We start from the raw sequence: 20,858 nt of genomic DNA, 5'->3' as shown, positions 1-20,858 counted from the left end.
TTCTCTCTAAGACCTTCATCATAATCCTATTCAAATTAAGGGGGAAAACTGCTTTTTGTTAGAATACTGTGAAATCAGTAAAAAAATGAGTACCATCTCCTGAAAAGTGTAGACTCAGGGTTGTTTAGGACATGGGGAAAAGGAACTGCTGAACAGGGCAGTTGCTTTGTCCTTCAACTAGGACAAGGTACAGTATGGGCAATTTATGTGATGCAGATGAACAAAACCAGCTGTACCATGCCATCTCCCCCAGATGACTTCTCCCAGCTTAGGCTGGGGCTGAGTTCACTCCTGAAAAACCTCTGAAATGTACATTTGTACACTTACAAATGTACATGTGACAATAACATTCCCTGCATAATGAAGGTTTGGCAGCTAGAACCTTAGCCAGATGTTAAAAGCTACCAGTTTTTGCTGGCTGTCTTGGCTCCTTCTGGGGTAAATGGTGCAAGAGAGGACTCATTTCACTTTTCTGAGACCTTTAGCTTCCCAGGGGGTCAGCTCTCTTGAGGTCTTTTCCCAGTGACTAAGAGGAGACCTCACTGTCTACCTGAATGTTGGGCAAGGTGAATCATTAGAAACTTCTGATGGGTGGCAGATTGTGTAAGATCCCATCTAAGTTGTGTCTCAAAACAGAGACATTGCTCCTTTTCAACAAGCAGGGAGACTGACTTGTAATCCAGCACTGCTTGAGCCACATGATGAACAAACTCCATCATCCATATACTGAGTCTGCATCCTTATGTGGGATCTGATCCTCAGAAAACCCTGAAAATACTAAGAAACATGGGGCAGATGCAGAGAAAGCATTGGGGCATTACCATGCACAACCTGAGGGCAAGATAAAGAAGATCTCCTAGAACTGGTCAGTTTTCTGGGCAAACAAAGGTCATTTTGTGGAGGGCTTTCTATGAGTGTAAACTCCCCAGGCAAGGGTCATGTTTGTGTCCGTTACTTATTTTCTTTGCTCTAGTGATCCTGCAGTCCTTCCATTGACTTCAATGGCAGTGCTATTCATGAACTGACTCTAGGATTGGGCTATTTACTCAGCAAATAATCAGAATCAGCAGTTTTGGAGTCATATGGGCACCCAATAAGCAGCCTGTTTTGTTGTGGATTGGCTATAAAATCCCAAATCCCCTCAGCTCCTGGCTGCTGGCACCAAGGCTCACTAACAGCAAGCAGAATGGCCTTTCAGTCTGTGCTCTTTGTTTTCTTAGCTGGACTGGTATTTTTCTCTGAAGCTGCACCACTGGTGAGTCTCTTTGTATTCAAACTCAATCATTACAAGAATGATAATCTAGATTTTCTAGATGACTAGCATCCTCCTCATCCATGAAATTCTGTAACCATTGGGCTTTGCCAGAATGCTATTTCTGGGTTTTTTTATTGCAGCATCTTCAGAATTCTTTAAACTTTTTATTTTTTCTTGCTCTTTACTCACCTATTTTAAGGTATTGTGGAAGAATCAGAGATCTAGGTGGTGTGACCTTTTTTTTTCCTTTGTTTCTATCTGTTCATGACTCACATCCCATATCCTCAATAAAGAGGCAGCTTTGCCAAATAAGGGCTTCTCTAAAGCACTAAAAAATATTTTTCAGGTATGACTAAGGATTCCTTATACTGTAATGAAGCCTAAGAGAGGGATACTCTTTCAGCCTTAGGATGTCATATGTATTTGTTTGTTGGTTTCCCTAGTTAACATACTTTGCACTTACAAGAATTTACTATTTTCATATTTGTGATCGCATTATAAAGGTATAACACTATACCATTTTCCTAGATCCATTTAGAGCAACTAAATATTGATCAAGTAATCTGTGTGTGTAATAAAATTATCAGTATAAAGTTCTAAGATATTCCGCTTAAGAAATAGATGTTTGGAAACTAGCTTTGGATATCATTTGTCAGAGAACTTACTTTTAAGTGAATGGTAATTCTGCAATTAGAATTCATCTTTTCTTTGGGAGAAGGTTTTTGCCGGCTTGGTGAACAGAACTATACAACTTCTCCTCCTTTCCCCAAGGTCTCCCATGGCTCTGTTGATTCCAAATGCCCTCTTATGGTGAAAGTGCTGGATGCAGTCAGAGGAAGCCCTGCATCTGATGTAACTGTTAAAGTTTTTAAACAGGCTGAAGATGGAAGCTGGCAGGACTTTGCTGTTGGGTAAGTTGTATGGTCTTCTGGAGCCATTTTCAAGGTGCCTTGGGCAAGCAATTGGAGAGTTAATGGAATGGAGCTCTGATCAAAACAGAGAAATGTTTTCTGACATGTGCCACACTATCAGTGTTCATAGCATATGAAATCTGATCTAAAACCCATTAGATTTATGTGGAACTTATCCATGACTAAAATGCTAATTGCAAAAATATGTTCAGATACTCATCTTATCTTTGTAAGGTACTAGTGTTAGTACTTTTTTTTTCTCCTAGCTTCAGTATAATCTTTCCTTTCTATAGAAAGAAAAAAAAAAGCTTATTTACCAGCATTCTAGACTAACCTATCTTCATATGCAACAGATATAGAGCTTTATTTGCAGCAGTCACATACAAAATCCTCTCTGTAAGCTTTGTCGGCACACACATTTAACTTCCAATACAACAATTTGTTGAATCAGATTTTTAAATAACTGAAGAGAAGTCTACAGTAGCAGCAGAATATTCAAGCACAAAATGATAAGCACAAGAATGGACAGGAGGCAACTGTACATTTTTAACTGTCTTTTATTAGGATTTTTTTATAGCATGATTTACATAAAAGCAGCAGGAAAAAAAAAAAAAAAAAAGAAAAGGAAACCCCAGAGAAGAAGACTGTAAGGAGAGATAACTTTCTGTCCACCTGAATGGTTTCTTTTTATATAATAAAAAACACTTTTCCCCATTGAAAAGTAGCAAGACAGTTTACAAGATTGAAATAAACAAACAACTCCACTCCCAAGGGCTGAGTGTTAACCTTGGAATAAATGATCCTAAAATGGATTTATATATTTTAATGAACAGAGAAACTTCATGGAAAATGACACTTTTTTTTTTCAAGGAAAGCAGAGACAAGGGTAACATCCTTAAGCATTCCTTTCATTATTAGGAAACCAATTTCAAATGTTTCACCGAGTGCTGTTTAACATCTAATACAGAATACAATTTACAGAAGAATATGATAAATGTACTGTCATTATTGAATGCCCTCACTTCAGGGGCATAACTGTTTTCTTGTTTAGTTCACAATGCTGCTCTCAACTAGCCCATGGAGACAAATCCTGTAGTTTTTAGGCAACTTCTGTTGACGCTTTTTAGGTTAGTACACTCAAGAAAATCTAATCACTTCTTCTTAAATATAAATTGAGAAGATTAATCCTAGACAAGTGAGAACCATTTTGCTGGGAGATGGCAACTTTTATTGCAGGTAAAGATTTTGGCATTTTTCTTGACTTGCATCATAACCAAGGCTGCTTTCAGTAATACCACTGACTTTAGGCAATGACAGTTGTTTGAACCAAGTTTTCATATGCAATTACAATTTTATTCTTTTGGGGAAGCCAGAATTTCCCTGTGTTCAAACAGCTGAAAACGTGAATGAAGTCCAGGAACACATTTTGTAAATACTCCTGTCAGGTGAATAATGTTTTGAAGTTACACTATCTAGCAGATACATATGGGAAATTACATTTTGTATAAATGTCTATTGTAGGGTTTTTTTACAATTTTGGTTTTGTGTTTTTACTTTGCAAGCACACTTCATGGAATTAAACAAATGTATTTAGCAACTGTTGAATTTGAGTAATGGTATTTAAGGGGCAGTGGGGGAGTTAGAATAATTGCAGCTGACTTTATTATGAGGCTTATTTCAAAATGTCTCTAGCTAAAAATATGTGAGAAGAGATAACTTGAGCTAAGACACATATTGAGGAAGGGTTTAGGGCACAGAACATGTGATTTGGTCTATATGAGTGCCTCCCATGACTAGTTTTGACCTTCTCAATCCTCACAACTTTTTGGAAATCTAGGTCTTATCACATGGTTCAAGAGTTGCAGTCACTGGACACAGTTTTCATGTGACCTAGGTTACAAGCCATGAAAGAAAAGACTTCTGTGTATTTGAAGTGGTCACCCAATCCTCTTTTTTTTTTTTTTTTTTTTAAACTCTAAAGTAAGAGCTTATGTTCCAGAGATACTTCCTGCATCTGAGAGTACCGTTTATCTCAATGCAGAGATAAGAGTTCATGTCATCATTGTGGAGACAGTGTAGATTTAACCTGGCCACAATATATAACTAAGGTTCAGATAGTCCAAAAGAGAGTCAGTAGCAAAATACGGGCTGGCACTGTAGTAACTTTACTGGAAAAGCACATCTTTTTAACTTAACTGTCCATCTTACAGCAGATGCTGGCAGTCCACATCCTATTAAGAATAAAGAACCATGTTATATTTAGTCCCCCACTCAGACAGAAATACAAGTGCTGTTCAGAAGCTATCGCAGTATTTCCCTACCAGCGCTGAATGCTGAGCATCCTCTGCCTTGTGCTAATCCTCTCCAGGCTCTGAATCACACACTGTCCTGTTGGCAGCCAGTGCAGCAGCAATGCTGAAGGGCTTCCTTGTGAGACGAGTTGCATTGAATGGCTACCACTTAATAATTAAAATAAAGAAAGTGCCATTAACTTCTGGTAGAGGGTATGCATTTTCAAGTGAGCTCTTTTTTCCAGTTCCCCGGCTGTTCTGGATGGTTAACATCTGACACTCTGGGGCAGAACCCCTTAGGAAAAGCACCATTCCAGCTCCATCCACACTTTCCTCCAACTAGAACTAATTTGTTTTTCTGAACAAAGATTTTGAGGCAGACACTATTTTTCCTTTTAATTGCTTTGTGTCTAGACTATTCAGATTATAAGCAGAAGTATGTGGATTGCTAAAAACTTCTCTTCTGCAGGATCTCAGTAATTCTGTTTTACAGCTTAAAGGACACTCACAAGTGAACTCCTTCTTCTTTTAATAAAGCAATATAGATTAAACAAGGAATTACTAATTAAACTAAAGGAAAACAGATGCATACTCTTTACGAACTGACTGTGATACTTGTTTCAAATAGGACTTTGATTCTCTGCAGGTTTGATACAGTTGATTACACTTGTATTGGACCAATGAGATTTTGTCAGTCTTGACAAATAAGAAAAAATAAAATTACCATGGGATTTTTCAATCTTCTTATCTCTTAACTTAAGCAAAACTCTGTCATTCAGTCTTGGTTATTTACCACCATTAACCAAAGATTACAAATATGATGAAGGAGGTGAAAGAGACTGGGAAAGAAAAGCCCAATAGAACACCTGATTCTGTCTCAGATAAGCAGCATGTCACTGCTTTCTCCACTTCCTCTCCTCCTCCTCAAGTTTGTTTTCTACCTAGGCAGTTACTCCTTGCCATAAGACAGGACAGTTCCACTAGTTCTTCCAGTCAAGGCTTCCTTCATTATTCCTTCAACTACAGCATGTGGTTAAGAAGTGCTATAAATATCAAATAAATATTTTCAGCAGAAAAATGCTCAAACAAAAATGAACAAGCACAAAAGGTTAAAAAATCAGAAACTAAGTAAAAGGAGGGAAAAGAGATAAATGGGGTTTAGGAGCTAAGTATGTAAATATTTAAACAGCTGTCATTCAAAGCTTGAAAAGCCTCCTTTTCAAACAAATAGGGTGCAGTGCCAGCTATATTTCCTTCTTGCTGCTGGAGTTTCTTCATCCACAGTTTTTTGTTATAAGCTGAGCACACAAGCTCTGAGCTGGGAATTCCTATTGCTCATTTATATGGTACCCAGTGGAAGAGGCCCCTGCTCTTTGGCTAAGGCATTGTAATTCTAATTATTAAGATCTTGTAATGTTAAACTGCTTTTCCAAGACATTACTACTCAGGGTCACATAAAATCACATCAGTGTATAGGAATAAACTCCAGAGCCTCAGTGCTAATAACTAGAGAAGAAAATAATTTTCCAATAAAATTTCTGTTCTCTCCTTAGTTTTATTTTGAGATTTGGCATCTTGCCTCTCATCATGACAATCCTTCTCCTAAGACAGCAGCCTTTGGCTCCAGAGGACATTTGGTCCAAATTAAACATGATACTAAAAGAGGGACCTTAAACCAGCCAGCTTTGATTTGTCATGTATATGGGTGAGTGGTAGCAAGGACAGACTCTGAAATGTATGGAAACATACACTACATAGAGGGAAGGAATAATTTCAGATTATTAGAAACTGCTCAATATAGAATTTGGCACCTCTGCTATTTAATATTCCACACTAACTGTTTCTGTTTAGCATCTAAATGTCAGTACAAAATATTTATATTGATATTTCCTCATTACAGGAAAACCACAGAGTATGGGGAGATTCACGAGCTCACGACAGAAGAACAGTTTGTAGAGGGAAAATACATGGTGAAGTTTGAGACCAGCTCTTACTGGAAGGCGCTCGGGCTTTCTGCATTCCATGAATACGCTGATGTGAGTAGTGGCAAATATCCCTGATAACCAGTACACACTGCCTGTGTAGCAGCATCAGCTGGAAAGAGCAAACAAAGCCCTTTAATACTGAAGGAGCAGCATCACTCAGTGAAGTGGTTCACTGCCACACAGCACTGGGCAAATAAAGGCAGTAAATATCCAGCTAAGCCAAAGGGAGGAGCCAACTTCCCTGCAAATGCTGACACAGCTCTTCAAAGTGTAGCTGTGCCCATTTACCCACTCATACCAGCAGGGAATCTTGCTCAAAAAGAGCTACATTATTCAAAAGTAGATAGTGTTTATAAAAACAAACAAGAAAAAAAATACACTAAGAAAATGACACTGCTTTTACTGATGCTGAAGGAATGGAGAGATTTGAAAACCCTAAGCTATGCTTAAATCAGAGGTATTTTCCACATATCAGTCACATGAAAATCCCTGAATTCCAATATGACATGCAATTAGAGGAAAAAACCCAATTCTTTCTGGTGTGCCTTTTTTTAAATGATGTTCAGTAACAAAATATGCAAATAATAATTTTTTTAAAAAGCTATAAAAAAGTGAAGAAATAACCATAGTGGGAAAGGAAGAGCTGACTATTTCATTGATACTCCCATTTTACAAGCAGGCCAGCAATATGAGAATGTCCTGTCTCTCCCTTTGCTTTCAATCCTACACTGATTTATTGTGTGCTCTATTCTGCTAAATTTACTTAGCACAGCCAAAAATTTGTTTAAATTTTTCAGGCTTAATCTGTCATTAAATCTAAGTTTCCCTAATTTATGTAGTCTAAAACAGCTACTGGTAGTGTTGTAGTAGTGTTGTAGTGTAATGTTGTAGGACATTTCAAAATACAGGTTCATGGAGCTCTGTGGAAGACTAAAACAAATGACTGAATCCCAGGTCCATAAAAGTCTGAGGTGCAGTCTGGGTGATTTAGGTAAAAAAAAATAAATAAAACAACCTCAAAATTATTCCTAACCATTTGGATGTCTGAAAGTTGTACGGGCTACACCTCAGAAGGTGCTTAAAAGTGCCTGACTGAGACTGTTCCAGTTAGGCTGAAGAAGCTTTTCCTTGATGGATCAACATGCTAGCCTGGGAAGTGGGTAGAATTCAGTGACTGACTGTGTACAAGGTAACTGAAGCCTGCAGTCCTCATGCCCCAGCAGCTTCGACTTTGGTCGTCGGAGACAACTTTCTAGTCCACCTATAGAAAGTGCATAATGGTTTAAAAAATAGATCAAATAGTAAGCTAAAGAAAGCTGGAATTTAACCCAGGTGACAATACTTTCCTGGGAATTAGATGTCCCGAGTCCCATTGCACTGGTTGGGAGAGCAGCATATTTGAATTGTCTTAGGGCAAGGGTCTCTCCTTGTTCTGGAAAATCTAGCCACACTGTTCTTAATGTGAAAACTGACCCATCACCAGTGGTGTTAAAAACAGGAGGGGGCACTGAAGTACAAAAAGTAGCTTTGGGCTCCAGCTGCCTGCCTTATTTGGACACAGTCACACAGGGGTTGTATTTAAATTCCCTAGGTGGAATTTCACCCCTGTCTTTCCTACTGGTCATTTGAGATACCTCCCCCTAACCCTCCCATTCCACATCACAAAGCAGCTTGCCTGGCTCAGGTGTGGGTATTTCCATTCAGCTTCACCCCAGCTGAAGCTCTTTGTGGCCCTCAGTCCAAATCTCACAAATATCTCAGTCCTTGGCAATCATAAAGTAAAGGGAAGCATTACCCTCCAGGAGGCTAAAAGCATTGAACAGAACCAGCAAAGTGCACTGTGGATGAAGTGGGGTGTGCTGCTTAGTTGTTTATAAGGTAGCTTTGACTGTATGTTGCTCATCATGACCACAAATTTCCTCTTTTCCAGGTGGTGTTCACTGCTAATGATTCCGGTCACCGCCACTACACCATCGCTGCTCTGCTTAGCCCTTTCTCCTACTCAACCACTGCTGTTGTCACTGATCCCCAGGAATAAACATGTGCTGTCTTTTCACACTTTCCTCCACTGGAACTATCATAGGCTTTTAGGAGGAAGGTTTTTCCTACTGCTAAAGCATAACTTTTTGCTACATTAGTTGTTTTTTTGGTTTTTTTTTTCCATTTTGTAACCTGGCAAACTTCAGACAAGTCAATAAAATATTACTTCTTTAAAACCATTTTTATTCAATTAGTGAAATTTTATTGTTTTCTAAAGTATTATGATTTGCATTAAAGTGCAAAAGACATCTGAAAAACGTGTGGGATGACACTTGATTTAGTTTTGTTATCTTCCTCCACTACTTTAAAGAAGTCTCACCAAATACATTGACTCAAAACAAAAAACTCATATAGTTATGTTACCTTAAAAAATTACCAAATAAATGTACTCAAAATAAGAAAGTCATCTGTGCTACTCTAAGTTTACACACAGAAAATATGGTCCCACTATCAATCAGGTCGCAGGATGAATAGGTGAAATTCTGAATACCTAGCAGCAGAACAAATAATGCAGAAACCATTGAAATAAGTATGTCCAGAGTTAAAATCTGTGTACCTTTACTTAAAACTTCAGGTAAACCTCAACACATTGATATTTCAAGAGGAATGTTGGCTGCCCAATCAATCTAAGAAGTACTGAAGTAATTTCAATTAGCACTTTTTTTAACATCTTTGATATTAAAGTAATTATTTGACACCATGCAACTGGCTACCCTATACAGGTGCATTCCAGTTAAATCCCTAATAAGTAATACCTGTAGCCATTATTGAAAAGAAGTCCAAAAAGAGATGCATCATCTTAATATTCTCTTCATATTTTTAGAAATAGGAAAAGGTAAACTGTAGAGTGACTGTGATTCAAATAAAGTTGCTGATAAACTGACTAAAGACTCTGAGGGCTTTAGCAGTGATTTCCGTAAACCCGTGGCCTACTGTATTTAAAATATCTTGAAGTAGAGGAATTGGGTTTTAACTGGATTACATGAATTACAGAGAAAGAAACTGAAATCATGCCAGCCAGAAACCTCCAGCACTCATTTGTTGCTGACCTTGGAGTTCATACCCAGAGCCTGCTGATATGACGGCATGGCAAGTGAATTCACAAGTTACAAAAGCTTGCCTTTATCATTTCACTGGTTACTTTTTCATGGATTTCTAGATGCTACCATAGTTACACAACCCTTGTAAGCAGTGCAAACAGTTTCAAAACAGCACCCATGATAAAATATGGAGATTTCATGGGGTCCTGCTATTCCTGAAGCTTGAAAACCAGTAAGTTTCATTTGAAGTGTGTTATGCTAAGCCCTCAAAATAGGACATAAATTTGCTCATATAGATATACTTGGCAAAAAAACCCTAAACAAACAGAAAAAAAACTACCCAGCTTGTAAGTCATCCATCTGATGAGAGGATAAACCTAGTAAAAGAGTGTATGTACTTATTTCTAAGCAAAGATCAGAAAGACAAAGTTTAATTTCAAGGACCAACATTTCCCTCAATTGAACCAGATGCTTCTGGCAGAAGTTGACTCACAGTTATATGGGGAAAGTCCTGAGCTTGTACTTAATCTAAGGGACACGTGATACAACTTAAAATACTGTTAAAATGTGCTTCAGAAGTTGGTGTGTAGGTATCTTGATGCCATGCTGAAAACCAAAAGTAATATATTTTTCTTCCTAGGGAATGGGGAAGATAACAGAATAGCCCACAGATTATCCACCTACCTTTTATTAGAGCCAGGGAGGAGAGTGACTCAGAGAGAAATCTCTTAATATATAAGCATGGATGACTCAAATAAACCAAGCCATAACCATGGAGAAATTCTCACTAAAATTGATGAGTTGACATAAAATTTGTATTTCTCTTCGTTATATAAGGTCAATGCAGCATTATTCCTCAATTAAAATATTTAAAAAAAAAAAAAAAACCAACAGAATAGGGATTTCTTCCAAGAAATTGTCTTAGTAGTTGAACTAGCAACATTCACAATATTTCCACAGACAAAGATAGAGAAGACTTATTTTCACAAACAAGGTTCATGTTTGTATGGGTTACTTATTTTCTCATTGTTTACTAAGTAAATAGTATGAATCTACGTGTTGAGAGTCATACGGGTTTTCTGATAAGTAGCTTCATTTCAGAGGCCTTGATATAAAAATCACAGCTCCCACCAGTTTCTGCTTGCTGACACAGACTTCCTAGTGGTAGGCAAAATGGCTTTTCATTCTGTATTTCTGGTTTTCTTAGCTGGCCTGGCACTTTGCTCCAAAGCTGCACCACCGGTAAGTGTCTCAGGACTGAAGTTCTTCTACTGTTATAGTCCCATTTTTTAAAAAATTTTATTTTTATTTTTATTATTATTACTATGATTTTACAGTATGTACTAACTGTAGTTCTCTTCTGCTGCTCTTTTCTGGTCCTTCTTTCCTCTTCTCTAGTGATTTATGGATAGAGAAGTAGCACTTGTCATTAGACACAGCAACTACATAAAGAACAACGGGAAACAAGAAAGGAAAAACTATCATATTCACTAGACAAAAAACCTTGAGCATTCATAACATAATGAACAAGCTGTGTCATGAGGAATTTCATCTCCTGCTGCAAAATCCATGCTGGAGAAAGGCCTTCTCTAGACTTCTGCCTTACTGCTCTACCCACTACAGCTCAATCCCATGTAAATAAAGCACAGAGCTAAAGTCAGGATCCTTTTTCCAGAGGGTTCATTTATCCCAGGAGAGCAAGCTAAAGACTCAGATGCTTCAGCCTGAAATTCTCCTACAACAGCCTTGTCTCTCTCTCTCCTCAACTAGTCATTTTTCCTCTGAACTTTGGGAAAATAATATCTGACTAACATTGTTGAGGAGTTAGACTTTCATTGAGGTCCCAGAGTGTAAAAGTCAGGAAAATCAGCAGTGGCAGTGCAGCCCTTCTTGCCAAGGCCTCACAAGTAACACCAATGAGGAGCCTGTATTCCAGAAAGGGAGCATAAGGAATCTGGGCATACAGGCAGTACAGATACATGCTGATACATTGGTATGATACTAGACGGGGCTCCTGGCCCCTGAAACATCCCAGATTGTAAGAAGGCATGAAAGAGAGGGCTCTTAGTTTTTAACCATCTACATCACAATTCATTTTACAATGATTAAATGGATATCAGTGACTGCTATTTTGAGATCATCCCTGACGAGCATCTTCTACAAAGCTCTACTTTCTCACTCTTCATCTGCAGAATTAGGTAGGACCAAAGTCCTGATTCAACTCTATTTTTAAAAAGCTAAAACATCAGGCCATAACCACTACTTGTGATGAATATGTTGGGATGAAACTATAGCCATCCTGTATTTGAAGAAAAGTATTCCTCTCCTTGTCGTTGTGTAGCTGCCAGGGTTGACAAATCTGATTCAACATGCTGTTAGGAAAGAGTCTGTATGTGGTGCTTATCCTGTCTGCAGCAGAACTGTAACTCTGTGGCAACAGAGATAACTCTATGGCAACAAGGTATCAGAGGCTCTCAAAAGAGAAATCTAGAAAGCTGTGCTCAAATTGCCTGTCCAAAATACAGAGGAAGAGTTGGCAGATTTTCAAACATTCCTACTACCTACTACCTTTGAGGATGTAATTATTTCCTCTTGAGGCCACAATTTAGTTACAACTTCATGCTGGAGATGATGTGTAGCTAAGGCATGCCAAATTAAAAATAGAAATGTGGTCTTACAGCTGCAGTGCCTCCATGGTGTATATGGCTACATGCCCAACAGCTCCTGAAATCTTCCTTCCTGACTCCACCATATCCAGCCCCCAGAAAGCTTCAGATTATGCTTCCTCAGTACCCAGCCATTGTCCCGTGGAAAATATGGTCTCTACTGTAGAGCTGAAGAATAATATTCCTTACTGCTTTGTGATGGACCATCACTTACTCTTTTTGCAGCATAAAATTTTTCTCTTCCTATTGCAGAACCCTTTTGATGCCAAGTATCCTCTTTACGTAAAAGTTGTGGATTCAGTTCGAGGAAGTCCAGCTCAGAATGTTCCAGTTAAATTATATAAAGAAGCTGCAGATGGATCTTGGGAACTCTTAAATTCAAAGTAAGTCACACTAAAATAAAGAGTGAAAGATGGGAAAGGCAATGGGAAGAGGCCAAATAGTTGAAAGATCAGTTCCACATTCTCTAAAGTGAGATGTCTGTTTTACTCAGAGAAAAGACAGCATTCATTGAATTAACTTGCTGCAGAAGGTCTTTTAAATGTACTAGTTTCAAGTACCAAAATGGTTTTATAATGCTTTATAATTCCTATGAACACAACAAAGTATTTTAAGCTGTCCTTTAATTCATTTACTCTCTCATTACTCTCATTCACTTCTCTTTAATTTCATTGCAAAGGTCTCTATTACCTTCAAGTACCCACCAATGAACTGCTGCATTGTTACCAAAAGAATCAGACAGACTCTTTCATTTTGAAACCAAGACTCTAGTTGAGAATCCTACCTTTATTGACCATTTTCTGTCTTTCTAAATGGATTTTCATTTCTTACAAGACCACAGTTTTAAAAAGAAACTGTTTTGAACATATACCACATCATATTTGATAGCTTTCTTTACTTAATATAAAGGACTTAGACAAAAGGAGAAAATGTGGGGATAAATCTTTCTCACCTTCTCCCCCACAGAGAAGCAATCACACCTCAAATAACAAAAAAGAATCTCCAGATATATAAATATTGCCATGTCTTTTAAAAACCGTAATTGTAGAATTTAAAATGCAGATGACTTTAATTGCCCTCTATTTTAGTATATAGTAACCCTTAAAAAAAAAAAAAAAAAAAAAAAGGAGTTTTTACTTAAAGTGTAGTCTGAAATTAAATCAGAAAAGTTCTTAGGGGATGCACAGAATGAACATTCTTTATCCACCAAGCAGTATTCCACTTCCACACTTAGCTCCTCATGAGAGTTGCAAAATCTCACCTGAGACCTTTCCAGGTATGCTAACAGTCTATTCCACCTTAAAAAATTAGTGAGAAAGGGCTCTCAATGGCTAAAGGCAACATAGCCCATGAACTTCAACAGTGGAATCCCAGACCCAGAAAACTGAAGGAAATCCCATTCCTAGAAATTCCAGTAGAAACTGGAATTTCCAGTAGAAACTAGAAACTTTGGTGTTGTAGAGTAGTGGGCTGCCATAAGCAAAACCGGTCCCATGTGTCCTTGAAAAATATAGGTAGAGTGAAGGCCACACATACTTGTACAATATGGGGACAACAATTCATGTTGTCCTGCTTAAATTGCCTGAGACTCTCAAGTGAGAAGACAATTTCACACATATTCTATCACCGTAAATGTGTGAAATTTTCTAGGAAGTGTTCAGTTCGCTTGTCTTCATTTCTGAGCTTAGAGACTCTATATAAAGTTACTCATAACAGCTGGATGTTGACTGAAGTCTGAAAAATACATTTAACATTTGAAACAAGGAACAAAATAACTTGAAGATAAGGCAAGCAAAAGTCATGCTAATACTAATCAACCTCTCCCGCCTTGATAATTTGTAAATAATTGAATGCTAGCAAGAGGTCCTGTAACAAATATTCCCAATCAAAGATGCATTTGGTATTATCAGAAAAAGCTTATTAGAGAAGCAACCAGTTATCTAGCAATGATCAATCTATGACGAAGAAAAAAAGAGACAACTGAACAGATACAAAACTTTTGATAACTGACTACAGAGCATCTTGTAAGATATAAATGGTATTCTATACTTTATTTTCTAAGCTTCATGAAAAAGCAAATCCTAAGTAATGCACTGCACAATGACATTATTTTTCTTTGCATGCAATTTGAATAAAATATGTTCAGAAAAAATTTGGCAGCTAGAACACAAGACAGTGATCTTTAGATACCAAAATCAGGCACTTGCAGCTCTGTTATTTGTGGATAACTACCTAATTAAAAAAACCCTAGTATTATAAAACGTATTTCATAGAAAGGTGTTTCAAAAAAGGGACATGTCTGAGAGACAGCATTCAATATTGCTTCTGGATCCATAAATGGGTTGGTGTTCAAAGATGGTTTCAAACCAGTACTAGGGCTTTAGATAACACTGATAGTATCTTCAAATCAAACAAAACTGCCTGTTTGTTGAGGCCAGTACAGACCACAAGGAACTCCATGAGGCTACACAGTTAGCTGACCTATGGTCAGTTCAAAAAGCAGGTCTCAAATTTCTAATAGCCAACCGTAAACAATATTTACACTGATGGAACAACTCAATGCATTAAAATAAGAAAGAAAACCATGGAAAAATCGGCACAGGTACTTAGTAGCACAGTTAGTGCATCATAGAGTTTTCACATTGCTTACAGAACTGGTGAAGTTTTCCCCCTGAGTGGGTTCATTTAATTAACTCCAAGACTCTGCCAAGAGTCTATGAACAATAATGCCAGTTTTTGGCTCACCCACAAACCATGCAGAGTTAGTGAGATGGCAGGCAGCCATCTGCTGTGGTCAATGTGGAAGTAGCAAATGCCAAGACAAGCTCTGAGGCATCCATAATACAGATGGACATAAGCCATTCCAGATCAATAGAAGTATTCATCCTATTACTTAAGCCACACATCACTCAAGTTCAATTGCTAAAAACTGCATCTTTCTCAGGCTTTTAACCAAACTATAAAACTGTGTTCTTCCACCATTACACAGACAAACCAATGAAAAAGGAGGCCTCCCAGAGCTTACAACTAAAGAACAATTTGTAGCAGGGTTATACAAGCTTGAGCTTGATACAGCCTCTTACTGGAAGAGTCTGGGTTTGAATCCCTTCCACCAGCACGCTGATGTGAGTATTCCTTTTTTCCTCTACTTCAGTTGCAAAGAATAAAGATATATAATATGTGTAGACTTCAGTTACTAACTGCATATGGTGAACTTTATTTTCACTTTAAAATATTTTCACATTAACACTTTAAATCCACAGTCTCAAAAGCTTTGTAGCAACATAGTCATGACAGAACCTAGTTACTAGTTCCCCCATAAGTCTCAAAGCTCCTAGATGTGTTATTTATGGAGAGGTGTTTTCATCCTTCTACCTCTCCTTAAGCCCATGATTGTTTTTGTGATTATTCTAAGTGTTTGAGGGGCAAGTGGAGTACTCTGTGAAGTCCCCTGGGAAAAGCATTTTTCTGCCTTTTGGAGACAGTCTTTGTATGGCTACAGACGAAGTTCATAATTTAGATTTTTAAAGACAACAAAAATATGTACTATGTTCTGGATGCTTGGAGCCCCAGTTTACAACAGAAAAAAAAAAAAAGGTACAATATGCCTCTTTAAATTTGCATGGGACAAATAAACTGGTTAGAGGGAGGTGCTCCAAAGCAGGTACCAAGTGAGGCCTGCTGAAGGGTTTGGGACTCCTTGGGGACTGTCTCCTTCCCCTCAACAGCATCAGTGCTTTTCTATGACCTTTCAGTAGCAGCAGTTCTATATTAGCTGTTTGTTGGACTGTAACAGATCTGTTCAGCTGTTCCTTATCTCCATGGAGAAAAGGTGGCAAACACCTGGATTAAATTTTCTGTCTTCCTGAAACAAATGAAAGATGACATTCTTATACTAGACAGCAATGCAAGTTAATGCTGAGTAGCCTTGCCTTCTGTGGGAACTGAAATAAAAAATGGAAGATGAAAGACTTAAAGCATGCAAGTAAATTGATTGTATTTCAAGATAATGGTCGATTGGAAATTAATTTACAGTGCAAAAGCCTTCTTTCTTAAAAACAAGCCTCAGTAGGGAACACATTTTTCTCAGTCCACTGGTTGTTTCATTTGCATCTTTTTTATTAATGCTGAAAGGAGCACAAGCTGTGCATCACAGAATACTATTAAACTGTCTATTTTAAAAGCTGACATCTCTCATCTCACAACACAAAATAATGTATTATGTGGAGTGAGAAATCAAAGGACAGGATGTGCTGGTCAGGGAGATGTTAATAGGGCTGTGGTAAATCATTCATATGTAAGGTTATTATCATGCTGTGGCCAAATAACTAACGCAGTCCTCTAACTACTAGATTTTGACGTAGAACTAAAGAAACTCATTGTTTTATTCTCTGGCCTAATGATAGCTAGAGTAGCACTGTTTAATTCTGTTCCTTGAAGTACAGAACATGGTAAGGGCAACAAAAACATTTCAACACTGCAAAGAATGGGCAAATGGGCTAGTTTTTTTTTTTTTTTTTTTTTTTTTTTTTTTTTTTTTTAAATAAAGAAAATAAATGGTGCTCATAGTAGACCTTCATAAAGAACCAATGAGGAAACAAGAAAAAAATTCTTGCTATTTATGAAATGGCAAGAAGGAAATGCCAATTTGGATAATAAATAAATTGAATAAAATCTTAAATAATGTGATATTTATACTTTTAAAAAAAAGGATGTCTAACCAGTGGAAAAACTGTGTGTTACAGGAAGTCACAGTTCAGACTGAGAATATTTCTGAAGTTTCATACAATTGGTTGCAACTTAACAATATGAAGTTACATACAATAATCACAATGGTTCCATCTAGGCTTTTATCTAGAGATCACTTCTCATTTTGTCTCATATTTGTTTTTTCTTTTTCCAGGTGGTGTTCCCAGCTAACGATGCTGGTAATCGGCATTACAAGATTGTTGTTGTCCTTAGCCCCTTCTCTTACTCAACCACAGCAGTAGTTAGCGAGCCAGTGCAATAGAAGCTGACATCAAGCATGAAAATTCAGTTGTGTAAATTAAAATTTCCATAAATGATAAGAACTTAATATCTGACTGTATCAACAGCTTTAGATTTCATAGTAAGTCACTAACAGTAAGTTTTTTATTCCCTTTGTTAACTTTAGGAAGAAAGTGTATTGACTTTGTTTTCAAATGCTCTTCTGAGTAAAAGTATTCTGCACTTCAGTATTGTCAGTATTGCCCTTCTGAGTAAAAGTTTAGGATTTGGAAAAAACACATTAACCTTAGGAAAAAATACATTAAAATTCCATTATGGGTACTCTGAGAATAAACCAAAGTCTTCCATGAAGTTGATAAACTAAATTTCTTCTTGCAAAGAATAAAACACATCTGTGAAAGATGTCTGAAGAAAAGTAAGCAGACAGCAAATACAACCCACCACTACCATCTCCTATGTTTTATTAATGAAGCCCACAACAGATGAAGTCACATGGGATTACTTACTCAGGGCCCCACATAATTATCAGATAAACTCACCTCTCAATTCTGATTTTGGAGACATAGAAGTGAAAACAGGTAAAGGTGACAGCATGGTAGAACAACATTTAAGGTGCTAAGCCAGCCACAAATACTTAAAATGCCTTCTTTCCTGTTTTCCAGTAGATCATAAGTAGTGACACTTTCAAGGACAGACCAGAAGCTTGTGTTTCAGAAAAGTATATCACTCAAACAAGCCTGAAGAAGCTTATTCATGTATTTTCAGAAAATTCTACAAATATTGACCCTAGTTAAAGTACTCCCCAGAATTACTTGCATACCTCAAAACCATCAGACACTTCTGTAACAGCTGTAAAACGCAAATAAAAATAAGGTTAACTGATGAATCCTGAGAAAATCAGTTTCCTATTTAATCCTAGGAGAAATATGGATGAATCCTTCTATTCCCATTCTAGTAATCCCTATACAGGAAAGAACCATTAGGAGACTCAACAGAATAGCAACCTTGTCTTGGAAAAGTATGCAAAAAGGTTGAGTCACCTTGCCTAATAAAATCAAAAGCTGAAAGCCTATAAATACAAAGAAGGGGAAAACACCCTGCTAGCCTAAGGCTTGATCCCATCACAGCCTAAGCTGATGTATTTGGACAGGTGTGTCCTTTCTTTTTTGCTGTTACTTTGGGGTACTAAGCACTATAAAAACGAGCTATTTGTCTAGAAACAAAACATAAAGATGGTATCTTTTCCACAGAATCCCAGAATAAACAAACAAACACAATCTTTAGAACATTATATTTCATAAAAGACAATGATAAAAAAGTACAAACATTTTCATGAACAACAAAAAAACCCAAAACTATGATAGTACACAGGAAATTCCCAGCATTTGTTTCAGTGCATTTTTTCATTAAGCCTACCTTACATACCTCTACAAATAAAATAACCTTAAGTACACTTCCACTTGCTGATATGCAATGGATCCTTTTAATTTTTTTAAACAGCTGGCTCATTAGTAACCCACTACAATTAGTAAACATAACAATAGAAAAATAGAGTGGCAAGATCCAAGAAAAAGGACATTTTGCACTTGCTTTTCAATACACTGCCTATTTGCAAAATTGACTTCATATTTTATATTCTCCTACTTAAGTTTGAAATATGGAAAATGGGCTTGAGAGTATCGTAGCAAATTAACCAGATTCTACTCTTAATATTTCGGTAATGTTTATACTTGCTAAGTTGCAAGACCTTCAGAATCTTGTAAAATACTCCCTTCTTCTCCCTCCATGTTCACTCCTTGAAGACGTCCCTTATTTGCCTTGTCAGCAATTCAAAAGCCAATGTGATTGGCTTCTCTCTACATTTTACAAGAACCATGAAATTATCAAAAGGAATGTGCACAACTCTTAGTTCTGCATCATATTTATTTTGTTTGAAGGCACTGTCTATGTTAAAATTCACTACAGAAGAGTACTGAGTTCAAGCAGGTAGTATACAAACACTATTTTCATGTAATTTAAGATGGCAACTTCTAAAACTCCCCAACAGAGTGATAAAAGGTATTTAGAGTGTTGGTCACCAATTCATAATTTAACATCCATCATTTTGGGGCACCAAAATGTAAACTTTTTGAGAACTCAGCTATATGTCACAATCCATTCACACACTGGTTTAAATCACATTTTTCTGGGACCATACATGATCAATCACTTGAAGCTGTAAAGTTATATTAGTTCAGCCACAGCATATATGTGTAATATAGTATGTATATATGCATTATATGCATTAGATCTTTTAATTGCACATACATTTCACAGATTGCCTAAGAAATGGGCACAAAAGCATGCTTCAAAAAACAGTACAGACCTACAGTACCAAAGGATGTTTCACAATCATAGGTGTGAAATTGTAGGTGAACCTGTACTGAAAACCAAAAATCACTTTAAAATTACATGAGGAATTTTAAAAATTTTTCAACTGTTCCTAAAGAACTGTATTAGTCTGCTATGAAATAAGACTAATTTTGTTTTGAAGATATGATTGCTCATACAGTGCATTATCTCCACTTTCTCTGTATGCTTCAGAATGTTCTATACACCCAGTTATAGGAAAATCTATCAGGAGGTGAGCAAACCACTTAAGCATGCTTTTGAAGGATGTTTTCTTCACTCTATGCTTTTAATTATTTTCAGTGTATTATATCATTCCTAAAGCATATTAGATTAACTGGTAGATATTAAGGTAATTCCAGTATGGTATAAAATATCCCTTACAATTGTTGTCAACTACTAAATTAAATAATAATATTTCTACTAAATATTTGGGATGCCTACAGCTAAGCTCATAACCTTACTGAAGGATGGCTAAGGGCAAAATTTGCTGCTGGGATGCCAAAGAAATAAACGGTGTTTATGGAAAACAAACTTAAAATATACAAAGCACCACACCATCTGTGGCAGCAGTTCAGGAAACCAACATATAGAAATGACTGAAAGTTAGGATTCTTTGTCAACACTCTTATAGAACACTCCATGGATAAACAATCCTTATTATAGATACTGCTTTCCATTCTTTATGGGAGCAGAAGTCAGTCTTTGGTTCCTAAAGAGTTGAGTAACTGTGACAAACAAAACAGTTTAGTATATCTTGGTCACTATATTTGCATTCACATAGAAAATAAATGACCTGGTCCTTTTCCTTTGTATTAACAAGGGATGTAAAAAAATATTAGGAAAGATAATAATGCTTAGCAGTGGGATACTTTTAGGTAGCATAACATTACAAGCAAAGAGAAAATAAGAAATAAGGAAAGAGGCTAGTTATTCATACTACTCATTTAACACCACAAAAATAGAGAAACAGACAGGACCAATCCTTAGCAGGACTGTGTAACCTCAATCTCATTGACAGTCATCGACTTGAGGATCCTCAGTGCATCATAGAAGCACTCAGCACTCTACCAGAATAGGCCCTTAAATAGCTATATTGAATAATATATTACCAGTGGAATTTTAAAAAGCACTTGGGATTGGCCTGCTTTCTTCTGCTTATGTCATCACCATCCTCTTCAGCAGAACCGTGCGACCAACTCTGTGCTTCTGAAAATCCCACACTGCAAGCATTTGAACTATTAGAACTATGTTTTATTATTCTCTTAAAAATCTAACTTTAATATTCTTCCA

At 37.0% G+C, this 20,858-nt stretch overlaps 2 protein-coding genes across 2 annotated transcripts; both read left to right on the top strand.

Moving 5' to 3' along the window:
* Positions 1-1,165: 1,165 nt before the first annotated feature.
* Positions 1,166-8,661, top strand: LOC136302080 (transthyretin). The gene is made up of 4 exons (XM_066205394.1): positions 1,166-1,255; positions 2,027-2,166; positions 6,358-6,493; positions 8,373-8,661. Exons 1-4 carry the CDS (start codon positions 1,187-1,189, stop codon positions 8,478-8,480), a joined length of 453 nt encoding a protein of 150 aa, XP_066061491.1. The 5' UTR covers positions 1,166-1,186; the 3' UTR covers positions 8,481-8,661.
* Positions 8,662-10,653: 1,992 nt separating this feature from the next.
* Positions 10,654-18,074, top strand: LOC136288644 (transthyretin-like). Its single transcript, XM_066182075.1, has 4 exons — positions 10,654-10,764; positions 12,441-12,571; positions 15,178-15,313; positions 17,092-18,074. The coding sequence occupies exons 1-4, from the start codon at positions 10,696-10,698 to the stop codon at positions 17,197-17,199; spliced, it is 444 nt and encodes a 147-aa protein (XP_066038172.1). The 5' UTR covers positions 10,654-10,695; the 3' UTR covers positions 17,200-18,074.
* The last annotated feature ends 2,784 nt before the right edge of the window (positions 18,075-20,858 follow it).

This window comes from Chamaea fasciata, unplaced genomic scaffold (genome assembly GCF_029207755.1).
Source record: "Chamaea fasciata isolate MVZ Bird 193981 ecotype frontalis unplaced genomic scaffold, bChaFas1.0.hap1 SCAF_1, whole genome shotgun sequence".
Lineage (NCBI taxonomy): Eukaryota > Metazoa > Chordata > Aves > Passeriformes > Sylviidae > Chamaea > Chamaea fasciata.
Note: the sequence above shows the minus strand (reverse complement) of the source record. Positions and strands in the feature narration are given on the sequence as shown.

Coding starts and splice junctions, on each gene's coding strand:
- LOC136288644 (XM_066182075.1), top strand. CDS start 10,696: ATGGCTTTTCATTCTGTATTTCTGGTTTTCTTAGCTGGCCTGGCACTT. Junction 12,572..15,177: donor TGGGAACTCTTAAATTCAAA/GTAAGTCACACT, acceptor ACCATTACACAG/ACAAACCAATGAAAAAGGAG. Junction 15,314..17,091: donor CCTTCCACCAGCACGCTGAT/GTGAGTATTCCT, acceptor TTCTTTTTCCAG/GTGGTGTTCCCAGCTAACGA.
- LOC136302080 (XM_066205394.1), top strand. CDS start 1,187: ATGGCCTTTCAGTCTGTGCTCTTTGTTTTCTTAGCTGGACTGGTATTT. Junction 1,256..2,026: donor TCTCTGAAGCTGCACCACTG/GTGAGTCTCTTT, acceptor CCTTTCCCCAAG/GTCTCCCATGGCTCTGTTGA. Junction 2,167..6,357: donor TGGCAGGACTTTGCTGTTGG/GTAAGTTGTATG, acceptor TCCTCATTACAG/GAAAACCACAGAGTATGGGG.